The sequence below is a fragment of the Vanellus vanellus genome (assembly GCF_965231255.1).
Source record: "Vanellus vanellus genome assembly, chromosome: 9".
In the NCBI taxonomy this organism is placed as follows: Eukaryota; Metazoa; Chordata; class Aves; order Charadriiformes; family Charadriidae; genus Vanellus; species Vanellus vanellus.
In genome coordinates, this window is record NC_138914.1 from 23,436,251 (window position 1) to 23,446,961 (window position 10,711).

Below are 10,711 nucleotides of genomic sequence, written 5' to 3' on the forward strand. Positions count from 1 at the left end.
GCTCTCGCCCCACGGCCGGTCCGCGCCCGCCGGGCCCCGGCCCCGCGTCCACCATTTCCTCGCGCTGCCGCCACCACGGCCGCCAAGCCCTCCCCTCAAGATGGCCGCCGCCGCGCCGCCCGCCCTCCGCAGCCACTCGGGGTGTCCTGGCAAAGGCCGGGGAAGCCCCGGCGTCGGTGCGGCCGGCGGGAAGCCCCAGGCGCGCGGGGTGCGCGGTTCGGCGGGGCGAGGAGCGGGTGTGAAGGGGACGAGCTCTCCTCCCCCGGCTAAGATGGAGGAGGCTGGGCGGGAGCCGACCGGTCGGACAGCGGCGGGACGCCCCGCTCCCTTTGATTCTGCGTGGGGCTGCGCGGCTTCTCCTCCCCCGCGGGACCTGAACCCGGACTTCGGGGAAAAAAGGGGGGAGTCGGCTCCGACACGGCGTTCCCTGCCGCCGCCGTTCTCCCCTGCCGCCACCATCTGCCGCATCACCGGGCAGCGTGGCGTCCCCTCCCGCGTCCGGCGGACGCCGGAGCTCTCCGCTGGAGGGGGGGCGGCGGCGGCGGCGGGAGGAGGCGGAAGCCGCCTGGGCGGTGAGTCAGGGAGCGGAGGGCAGGGAGGTGCCCCAGAGCCCCGGGCAGAACCACCCGCCCGCCGCCCCTCGACCCCGCCAGGCCCGCCGAACGGTGAGGTGGGCGGGCCCCTCCCACCTTTCGGCTGCCATGGTTGGGTGACCCCCTCTGCAACTGGGATTGGCCACCCGGGAAAGCGGTTCGCGCCCATTGGCTGAGGGGTGGACTCCAGTGAGCCGTGCGCAGAGTAGTAGGGGGGGCGGGGTGATCAGAGGGGAAAGGGGGGGGGGCGAGAGCGCGTGGGGCCGTGTGCAAACCGCGTGTGGCGCAGCCAGAAGGGAGCCGGGAGCAGGCGGGCAGAGCCGGAGCTAGCGCGGCCTACTGTCGTCCGGGCGGGCTACTGCCGCAGCGGGGGCGAGAGTCCGCAGGTAACTGCCGGGCGGGTCCCGGCAGCGAGGGGAGCTGCTGGGGCCCAGGGTAGAGGAGCGAAGGTAGAGCGCGGCGGGATGATGGCGCTGGCGCACTCCGGCCTAGTGCGCGGGAAAGTGGCCCCGACCGGCCCGCCCGCGCTCGGGCGCGATTCCCCGGGCTGGGTGTCGGGGGGAGGGCGGCGGGAAGTGGATGGGGAGCTCTGGGGGGAAGCGGGGCGCCGCGGGCCCTGCGAGGGCGGGCGGTGGCGGCGGGTGAGTCAGGCTCTGGCGGGTTCCGGGAGGCACCGAGGGAGCCTGCGCCGCTCTGGGGGAAGGGAGGCCGGGGCACTGGGGCGGGGGGAGGTCATCGCGGGGCGCTCGGTGAGGCCGGGCGCTGCCCGGGAGCACTCTCCCAGCGAGGCCGCGGCGGCGCTCGGCCTGTTGGCCGGGGTCCGGCGGTGGCTGCGGCGACGTGTCCTGCCGGCCCGGCCTGCAGCGCGGGGGCGGTGTGGCGGGGGGTGGGGGGAGTTGCGCTTCAGGTGTCCGGCCCGACGGCGCGGGGAGGGGGAAACTGCCCGCTCCGGCCTCGCCGCGCCGGTGGGGTGCGGGACCAACTTCCCCGCGGGTGAGCGGCTGCCGCAAGTTCGGGAAAGAAGAAGATCTTGTGAGACTGGGGAATCGAGTGGAAGGTGGCTGAAATAAAACTGTTTGTTCTTCTTTTTTTCTTACCCCTTTTTTTTTTTTAATTTTTTTTTTTTAAACCCCCCTTCCCCCCCCCCCCGCCGCGGCGGAGCGGGCGGCCGGCGGAGTGGCGGGCCGGGCCGGGCCCCACGTGGCCGTCCACGTGTGAGGCGCGGCCGGGGAGCGGAGGGTCGAGGTGTTGCAACTATTTGTCTCCGACCGCAGGCACGGATGGTGGCCGGCTCCAAATCCAAATGTGACCTATAAATGGATAGGAAAAATAGCCTGTGACATCTACAGATCACGGACTAGTGGAGCAGCCTTTTATTTAAGTTCCTGTCAGGCATAGTTCTCAAGTAACCCTTGTTACTCATTTAGTATCCAGAATTGTCATGAGGAATTATTAAAGTTAATACTGGGATTTATTTTCATTTCAGCACTTAATAAGGTCCCATTGCCACGCAGCGTCAGGGTTGCCCAGTCTGTGTTTTCTTCCTCAATGCAGACTTGCCTAGAGAAGCAGTCCTGCCTCTCTCCTCAAAGTGAAGAGGTTAAATGAGTTCTCCAGGGCTGTGCAAGAACTTTGCAAGTTACAGGCTTAACCTACCATTTTTTTAAAAACTGACTTTGTTAATGTCTAGACTGAACTTCATGATAAAAAGTTTGCATGTTGTTGATGTTGTTTACTTCTCTTTAAGTTTAAAACTTTATACAGGTAGGAATAAAAATTAAAAGAAGATGGTAGAATGCATATTCAGCACATACATAATCTATAGTTTCTCCCACTATAGTATGAATAGGCAGAAGGTGCTAGAGTCACTTTTTTGATTAACTTTTGCTCTCCTGATTTTTGTCAACAAAACTGTCCAAGAGTTGCAAGTCTAATTGAAGTGATGATGTCTTTTTGATCTGGCTTCTGCCCTCTCAGTAGGGATCCAGGTTCTTGAGTTTATATTCAGCAATCTTGGATCAACTTGCCTGTGGAATGTATTGAGGGGACCTGAATAGAGCGTAGCACTTGGCTTTCCATTTGTGCAAGTTTTCTTGAAGTTTCAAAGAACAACTTCTCAGAATTGGTGTATTGTTACCTGGTGGTCAGAATACTTGATTCTTATTTTTGAATTTTGTATCTTTTCTAGTGAGGACAAAAGCAGAAGAGGGGAGCATCACTAACTCTCTCTGTCTATAGCATATGTTCAGGTTACAGATGTGGAAATTCAACCAGCTGAATACTGAATAGCTTTGGTGGTAGTCATGTGTCCTGTGTTCAAGAATTCTCAAATTGGGAATTCTCAAATTGGCTTCTTGGGAAATAAAAACTCTTCCTGAGTAGCATTTCTCTTTCAATGAGTAATATTTTGACTTCTCTTTTGAAACTAAATGCTAGCACTTCTGTTAGTAGTCCTTTCTGCCTTTCCATTTCTTTATCTTACAGGGAGGCAAAGTTGCGCTTCTTATTACATAGGTGTTTCACCATGTTCAGGCTGGCTCTGGGCTGGCTTGTCAGATTCAGGTGTGGTATTGTAGGTTGGTCACCAACAGCCTGGAAGGAAACTGCTGATTTCTCAACACTTGCCTCTGATACAGCTGACTTGCCGAAGAGCTCTTAAGTATGCTGCTGGCTTTAGCAGTGGTTTTTACCTAGTCTGTCCTTTGAGTCGAGTCCTATTAATATCTAATGGAATTGATGCTTGTAGATCAAAAGAAGCACCTGGTAAGTATAATGAAGATAATTGCACCTGTTATATTTGGCTTGTACTGTTAACAAGCTGTTGAGTTCTAAGGAACTGCTCATATCCAGAAGCATCTTGAGTAATCGTAGAGGTGAAGTTCAGTTTCCTTTCTATTACGAGGAGCCCAGGTTAGTTTTGCTTGTTAAAGCAAACTTGTGTTTTGGATGGCATGTAGGGTAAAAGCCATAAAATAAGGAGCGTTGCAATGCAGCTTAGCGGTAGTTCTTACCATCATCAGGTCTAGGTGGGCAACTAAAAGAGACTTGGATATTGCTGAAACTTGTGTATGAAGACTGGAGATAAATAGCATCTCTCCTGTTTAAAAAGTTTTGAATGTCTGTTAATTGTAAAGCCACAGAAAGACATGATTTTCCACTTCAAAGTTTGATACAAGAAACTTTATTGTATCTCTAGAATAATCACAAAGAAATTTTGTCACTTCGAAGTTTGGCGCTAAAGTTGCACTCAAAAGCTTCAAATCTGATTTAGGAAACCACTGTGGCGGCACCTCTCGTGGATCTTTGAGCTGTTCTCAGCCCAGGATCTTAAGCAGTAGGGTGGTCGTTTTTGCGGAGTAGCTGCGAGGTGATTTATTTCAGCTTCGAACTACAGTTATGGAGCTCTGTAGAAGTTCAGGTAAATGGGCTACCTTCTCCGTTTTAGTAGAAAGGTAAGGTTTGAGGTAACTAGGCAAGTGTTTTCTTCACAAGTTTTGGAGTGTAGTCTATGAGGCAGTAGCTTAGTAGATCTTACAGCAATTGACCTGGCTCAGAAATTACAGATGAGGCTGTAGTTGTAATTTGTTTTCCATTATTGCTTTTCCTGTCCTGGTGAGGTAGAAATCTAGTTGTGGGATGTAAGGGGCGGGGGGGCAAGTTGCTTTGTTGAACATGTTTGAGCTGTGAAAATGCTGATAGATGTGGCTGAGTGGAAACTTCCCAAGAAGACTTAAACAAGTAGCCTTCTTGCAGGCGACTTACTTAAGGTGGCCTTGATAGATAAAAGGAACTGCTGGAAACTTGCCTGTGATGACAAAATGGAGGCGTATTGACTAATAGAGAAGAACTTGAACTCGGGTGGTTTTTACCGTACTAATTTTTTTCTGTTGGAAGTAACTGAAAAATGTAATGTGTCCAAACTGCTTGGAGACTATCCATTTAAGGACTTGTCTTCTCAACCAGCCTTTTCTGGATATTGTTCCTTAAAAGTGGCTGTTGGCTTTATCTGAAAACTAAATCCTTATGCTGTTTTTTAAAACAGTTTACACAGGTGGAGGATTTTGTCCCATGCAAGGCTTCTTAGAATGTGGTAGTGTCAGCTGCACCTACTTCTAACTGGTGAACTTGTATTCAGTTTCAGATCCTTTACAGGAAGAATGCAGAAGTTAAATGTTAAAATACTGGTGAAGAGAAATTCCAAGCAAACTGTTTGGTACTTTCGTATACTTAAGGTATCTGAAGATGGAGTGGCATGCTTTGTAATTGTAGTTCTGTGGCAGCTGTGACCTTCATATATCTCTGAGTTCGGGGGGAAAAGGGGCCTCTGAAGATAAAGGTTTTCAAATTAATCTCTCAGTCTTGAAGGATAGTTGTGCAAAGACTGTTGTTTGACTTTAGATTTCTTACTCAGTTTGCGTAATCTTACTTTGCCAATTTGCTGTATACCAGAGGAAAAGGAACTTCAGGTTTTCCTCTTGAAGGAGCAGTTGAAAAGGAAGCAACTTTGAATTGGCTATGAAGCTTCTCTTTTCACATTCCTTTGGGGCAGTTGGTAGTGAGCTTTCCTCCCATCATGCAGATCCTGACTGGCAGATTGACAGACTAGCTATAGGCTGACAGATTAATAATCTTGACATAAAAACTTCTCCACTGTGTATCTAAAGCAGGTCTAGCTTGCCTATTAAACATATGTCTTTTACCATATGTTAACCTAACTGGTTATGTTAGGTTCTTCATGTGGGTAACTGCCAGCAATATTCAATCCGGTGACTTCACGCTGTAGTCTCAAGTTCATGGTTTAGAATGAAAAGTCCAGAGTTGTTAGTATCAAATTTCAGTGTATTTCAATTCTATTACAGCTGCTGGTGTACTATTTTGCTCTTTTTAACAGGTCTTGCGTTGCTGTTCTGTAATGTTTTAATATGAGGACTTTTTAAAGAGTTGAGTGAAGAAGGTATCTTGGTATATAACTCAAAGACCCCATTTTGTCCCTCTTGAAACTAAAAGCAGCAATTGTGCCTGAGCCCAGTTCCTGCAGTTGGCTTTGCCTGTGTTTTTGCTGTTCTGCAGTGTCAACATGGTTGCTATGAAAACAGGCATAAACAGTAGCACACCGAGTGCCAGCTGCTGCCACCATAGTAGACAACTCTTCACCCTTGGGTGTCCTAATAAGATCGTTTGAAGTCTTGAACACCGAGCTGAAGCAGGGAAGACTGGGTTATGGGTAAAATCCAAGTATATCTCTTTAAGTGCTCAGACAACCAGTTGTTTTATTCATGTTTAGATCTGTTTAAAATCATCTTGCATCCCTTCATTGCAGAACTTCATTTTTAAGAGCAAATACAATCATCTGGATCAACTGGAATATAGATGTGGGATTACAGAAGTAGCATACTAAAGTTTATATTTCTTGTACTTTAAATTCTCGGGCTTCTACTGTGGTTGGAAGGATGGATGGTCGCTTCTATGCTGAAGATGTTGGAGAGAGAGGAACTGTTTTTGAGTGGCTAAAAAGCAACAGTAAATTTGTTCAACATTGGAGTACTTTAAAAATAACTCTAAATAAAAATTCATGTTTAGATATACGCTCTCCATTTAGGACCTAAATGTCAGGATGCTAATTCTGGTTCCTTCTTGGGGTTGTGTGTTGTTCCTACTGCTTCTGCAGTGGTTTCCTTCAAAACCCAACTCATGAATGTTCCTGGTAGTCTGGGATGCTGGGTAGTTTGGGGGAGGGAAATGTTTTGTAAGGTGAGTGAGGTTACAGGAGGATTATCTTGAAGGGGGATCAGGTAAAGTGCCACACATACCAGATAATGATTCTGCTTCTGTTGGGTTAAGAATAATGAATTGGGGAATATCATGTGAAGTATTTAAACTTATAAAGTTATAAAGACTTCATCAATACGAAGTTTGACATGCATGTTTTTAGAGTAGTGTACTTGAAACTTGTCTTGAAGCACACTTCAAAAAAGACTCCAATTTAAATGTTTAACTTCCTTGTGTGTTGTTTTTTTATTTTTTTTTCTAGTTCTAGAAGTCTTGCGTAACCATTTTACAGCTTAGGGGAGTTACGGTACTGTGACCGCAGTCTGTTTAACCTACCCCATCCTAACCACTGCTTCAGTGGCCTGTGGTAGACTGATTTCTGCTCTGTGAAATGCATACCTCCATTCCCCAATATGGGCAAAAGAAGTGGTTTATGCTGTCTTGGACAGGCATGCCTAGCTGCTGTTTCCCGAGCATTCTAAGGATGCTTTCCAAGTTAGCCTTCTAGATATCTGGCAAGTGTCTGGTGTCTTTTAGGGAAGGTAAATGTCTTAAACATTTGCTTTCATGTAAACCTGGGAGTGAAGTATGTATCCTGAGCTATAGGTTAATATATTGAAGTTGTAATTCTTCTTTCTCAGACTTTAACCGCCGTTTAAGTTATAAAAGATGTGAAGTCTTCAAATGTCAAGCTAACGTGCTTTTTAAGGCTTTAGGTCTAATACTGCCAATTCTTACAATTAGCTTCTAGAATGAAAAAAAAGCTGCTAACCAGCCACTTCAAGAGAAAGCTTAACTATCAGGAAGAAATAATTTGTAGAGATAAGTAGCTGACTTTTGAGGAATAAGGAAGAAGGTGCGTTACTGAAAGAGAGAACAACAGTAAGGCTGGTAACACAGTAGTTAAAGGGGTCTACTTCTTTTTCCCTACTCCTAGTGTTTTATAAGTTTTTGAAGTGAAGGCTGGCTACAAAATCTACTTAGAGGAAAAGTTATATAGCACACTGTTTCTTTGGCTGTTCAAAGCTGCCTTACTCGAAGCAAAGTGGAGACAAACTTTTATTCTCTAAAGTGGTTTTAATAGTAATGATCAGATGTTGTACAAGAAAGTATTGAGTTAGCCGGAAGTCCTGCTTGATTTTTATTGCCTTTGCTGGGAAGGTGGGAAACCTCTAAATCTCTTATTTCAAAGTAGCCTTTGGTCAGGGGTGAGGAAGGTATTCTAAAAATGTCTTTCTTCCTCAGGCAAGTAATCTGCAGCCATGAGCAGCAACGAATGCTTCAAGTGTGGACGTACTGGCCACTGGGCTCGGGAGTGCCCTACTGGAATTGGCCGTGGTCGTGGGATGAGAAGCCGTGGCAGAGGTGACTGGTTATTTGTGTAGTAAAAGGTCTAGCTGACTGTTCTGTATAGTGTGTAAAACTGACTTTGTTAGCCTGAGGTAGAGAAGTTAAGACACAAATTGGTAATAAATTTTGCTGGTTCTTACCTCTGCATAAGAATTTTGCCGGGGGCATCTGAGAGTGAAGCTAACATGTCAATTCAGCTGGCAGTGTGCTTGATTAATTCTTAAGAATATTCTGAACTTAATCCTTAAACCTTGTTTCTCCTGTTGCCCATTTCAAGCAGGCTTCCAGTTCATGTCTTCATCTCTCCCAGACATCTGTTACCGCTGTGGTGAGTCTGGCCATCTTGCCAAGGACTGTGATCTTCAGGAGGATGGTAAGTATCACTAAATATTCTATCTCTTCAGTCGCACAGAGATCTGTGTTTGAAGAGAAGGATACAGTATGCTGATCCTAATTCACTGGAAACAAGATGTACGTGTCCTTCACTAGAAGCATGCTACATCTCACTCTACCAAGGTTTTATAGTCTTGTTTGGTATGTTTTTCTTATTGTGGAAGCCTGCTATAACTGCGGTAGAGGTGGCCATATTGCGAAGGACTGCAAGGAGCCGAAGAGGGAGAGAGAGCAGTGCTGCTACAACTGTGGCAAACCTGGCCATCTGGCTCGTGACTGTGACCATGCAGATGAGCAGAAGTGCTATTCTTGTGGAGAGTTTGGACACATTCAAAAAGACTGCACCAAAGTGAAATGCTATAGGTAAGAACTGACAAGAGACAACTGCAAAATCTAAAGTCACAGAGACATTCTGTATCTAATTTTGGTTAGGAAATGAAGCTTAAACTGTGACCAGGTAGCTTGTTTCTCTGAACAGTTGTCTACTGTTGTTCAAAACTAAGTCTTAAATACCTGTTAGCAAAGTGAAGTATTAGATTCGATGATGAGCATCTCTGGGCGGCCAGAACAATGCAGATGTTGAAGTCACTTGAGCTGCGCAGGAGAAGGGGCCATATCTCTTTGCCGAAGGTAGCAGGAAGTATTTGTCTGTAGCACAAACTTAAATTGGAGTCAGGTACCCTCTGTCTTCAGCTGGAACTAACAAACTCCAGCTGTACAAATCAGTTGACTGGCACAGCCAGTCCAAGCAGCAATATACTTAAGATGTCTCTGTTGTAGGAGCTGCACTGCACGTACAGGTGGATGTTAAATCAATTTGAAACACCAGCTTCAGAATGCTGACAGGTTTCAAACACAGGCCTGTACTGGAAACAGCATGTTGCTGAGTGCAGTATTCTTCACCCCCACCAAGATTCCCTTCTGTGGGGGACGGAGAGGGAACATGGTGCATTTGAGTTTAAACTAATTACTCTCGAAACAAGGCTAAACTGCGGACAGAAGTAGTAGAGTAGGTGAAACCCAACACACAGTAAAAGAAACAACCACGCTTCTGTATTGGATGTAGGGTGGTTTTGGCATATACAGTGATTAATGTGAGTTGATCAGTTGGGCAACAGTTCCTGGCTGTGGTGAAGATAGAGTTGCCTCATGTCAAAGAATTCTGGAACACTGAAGCAGAAATCTTGAATGCAGAACTAGTGTTGCATGAAATTTAAGTAGATAATGTACTTGGCTTTTCTGAGCAACTATTCTGGATGGTTTTGACAAAATCATTTGCTTTTTCCAGGTGTGGTGAAACTGGCCATGTAGCCATCAACTGCAGCAAGACCAGTGAAGTCAACTGCTATCGCTGCGGCGAGTCAGGGCACCTTGCACGGGAATGCACAATTGAAGCTACAGCCTAATTATTTTCCTTTGTCGCCCCTCCTTTTTCTGATTGATGGTTGTATTATTTTTCTCTGAATCCTCTTCACTGGCCAAAGGTTGGCAGATAGAGGCTACTCCCAGGCCAGTGAGCTTTACTTGCCGTGTAAAAGGAGGAAAGGGGTGGAAAAATCAACTTTCTGCATTTAACTACAAAAATGTTTATGTTTAGTTTGGTAGAGGTGTTATGTATAATGCTTTGTTAAAGAACCCCCTTTCCGTGCCACTGGTGAATAGGGATTGATGAATGGGAAGAGTTGAGTCAGACCAGCGAACCCTCTCTGGGTTACATGGAAGTGATCCTATGCAGGAGGAAAGAAATTCTGGAAGTGTCTAAACTTCCTCATAACTTTAATTTTATTACAATGGCCTTGGATTGTCTGACCTCAGTAGCTGTTAACACCAAGTAATATCTGTATCAGGCCCTACCTAGAGCATATAGCTGAGTGGGAGTAAACAAACAAGATGCACATGCCTGTTAATGGCCATGAGAGAGAGAGAGAGAAATCAGGAATAAACTTTAAAGTAACAGTAATTCAGTCAATGAATGTTCACGTTGGAGATACAGAACGCAATGGGAAGCTTTTGAGTAAATATTTCAAAGTCAATATGAAACCCAGACATCAGTGCTCATAGCATATACAATTTGGAGCTATTCAGGAGTTGCAAATAAATGCATTTTCACAGAAATCAAGATGTTATTTTTGTATACTATATCACTTAGACAACTGAGTTTCATTTGCTTGTAATCAGTTTTTAAAGTAAGATGGTAAAAGCAATTGAAGTCCTAGAACATAGAAAATGTAATTTTAAACTATCAATAAAGCTGGAGGAGGAAGGGGAGTTTGGCTAAAGTTCCTTTTGTTTATTTTTGGTTTTCATGTACACAGTGCAAAATAACATTAAAAAGGGGTATGTGGAGGTGTAAAAGTTTAGTTTGGCCTTTTCTTTTGTACTGTCTGATGTTAAGTTTCCATCTGGTAGCATCAAACTAAATACGTGAAGTATGCAGTCCTTCCACACTGTTGTTATCTGTGTATGTTCACGTGAGTGGATTGCATCGTCTCGGAGCAGGCTTGTTTCATCTGTGCTGATGCAGTTAAAGCATTTCTTCAGAAGTCTGTTGGAGAAGGTACAAAAGTTGTTGAAGTTACAGCAAGTTCCAAATCTGGAGTAGTTTA

General features: G+C 46.1%; 1 protein-coding gene across 7 annotated transcripts; it reads left to right on the forward strand.

The window, feature by feature from the left end:
- Positions 1 to 856: 856 nt before the first annotated feature.
- CNBP (CCHC-type zinc finger nucleic acid binding protein) lies at positions 857 to 10,460 on the forward strand. 7 transcript variants are annotated; one of them, XM_082487588.1, is made up of 5 exons: positions 857 to 979; positions 7,608 to 7,727; positions 7,990 to 8,085; positions 8,270 to 8,468; positions 9,394 to 10,460. In XM_082487588.1, exons 2-5 carry the CDS (start codon positions 7,625 to 7,627, stop codon positions 9,509 to 9,511), a joined length of 516 nt encoding a protein of 171 aa, XP_082343714.1. In that variant the 5' UTR covers positions 857 to 979; positions 7,608 to 7,624; the 3' UTR covers positions 9,512 to 10,460. The 7 variants fall into 7 exon arrangements, with proteins under 7 accessions (XP_082343714.1, XP_082343711.1, XP_082343717.1 ...); XM_082487585.1 differs by having other exon boundaries at positions 7,990 to 8,084; positions 8,266 to 8,468; XM_082487591.1 differs by having other exon boundaries at positions 7,993 to 8,085.
- Positions 10,461 to 10,711: the final 251 nt, after the last annotated feature.

Coding starts and splice junctions, on each gene's coding strand:
- CNBP (XM_082487585.1), top strand. CDS start 7,625: ATGAGCAGCAACGAATGCTTCAAGTGTGGACGTACTGGCCACTGGGCT. Junction 8,085..8,265: donor ACTGTGATCTTCAGGAGGAT/GGTAAGTATCAC, acceptor TTTCTTATTGTG/GAAGCCTGCTATAACTGCGG. Junction 8,469..9,393: donor ACCAAAGTGAAATGCTATAG/GTAAGAACTGAC, acceptor TGCTTTTTCCAG/GTGTGGTGAAACTGGCCATG.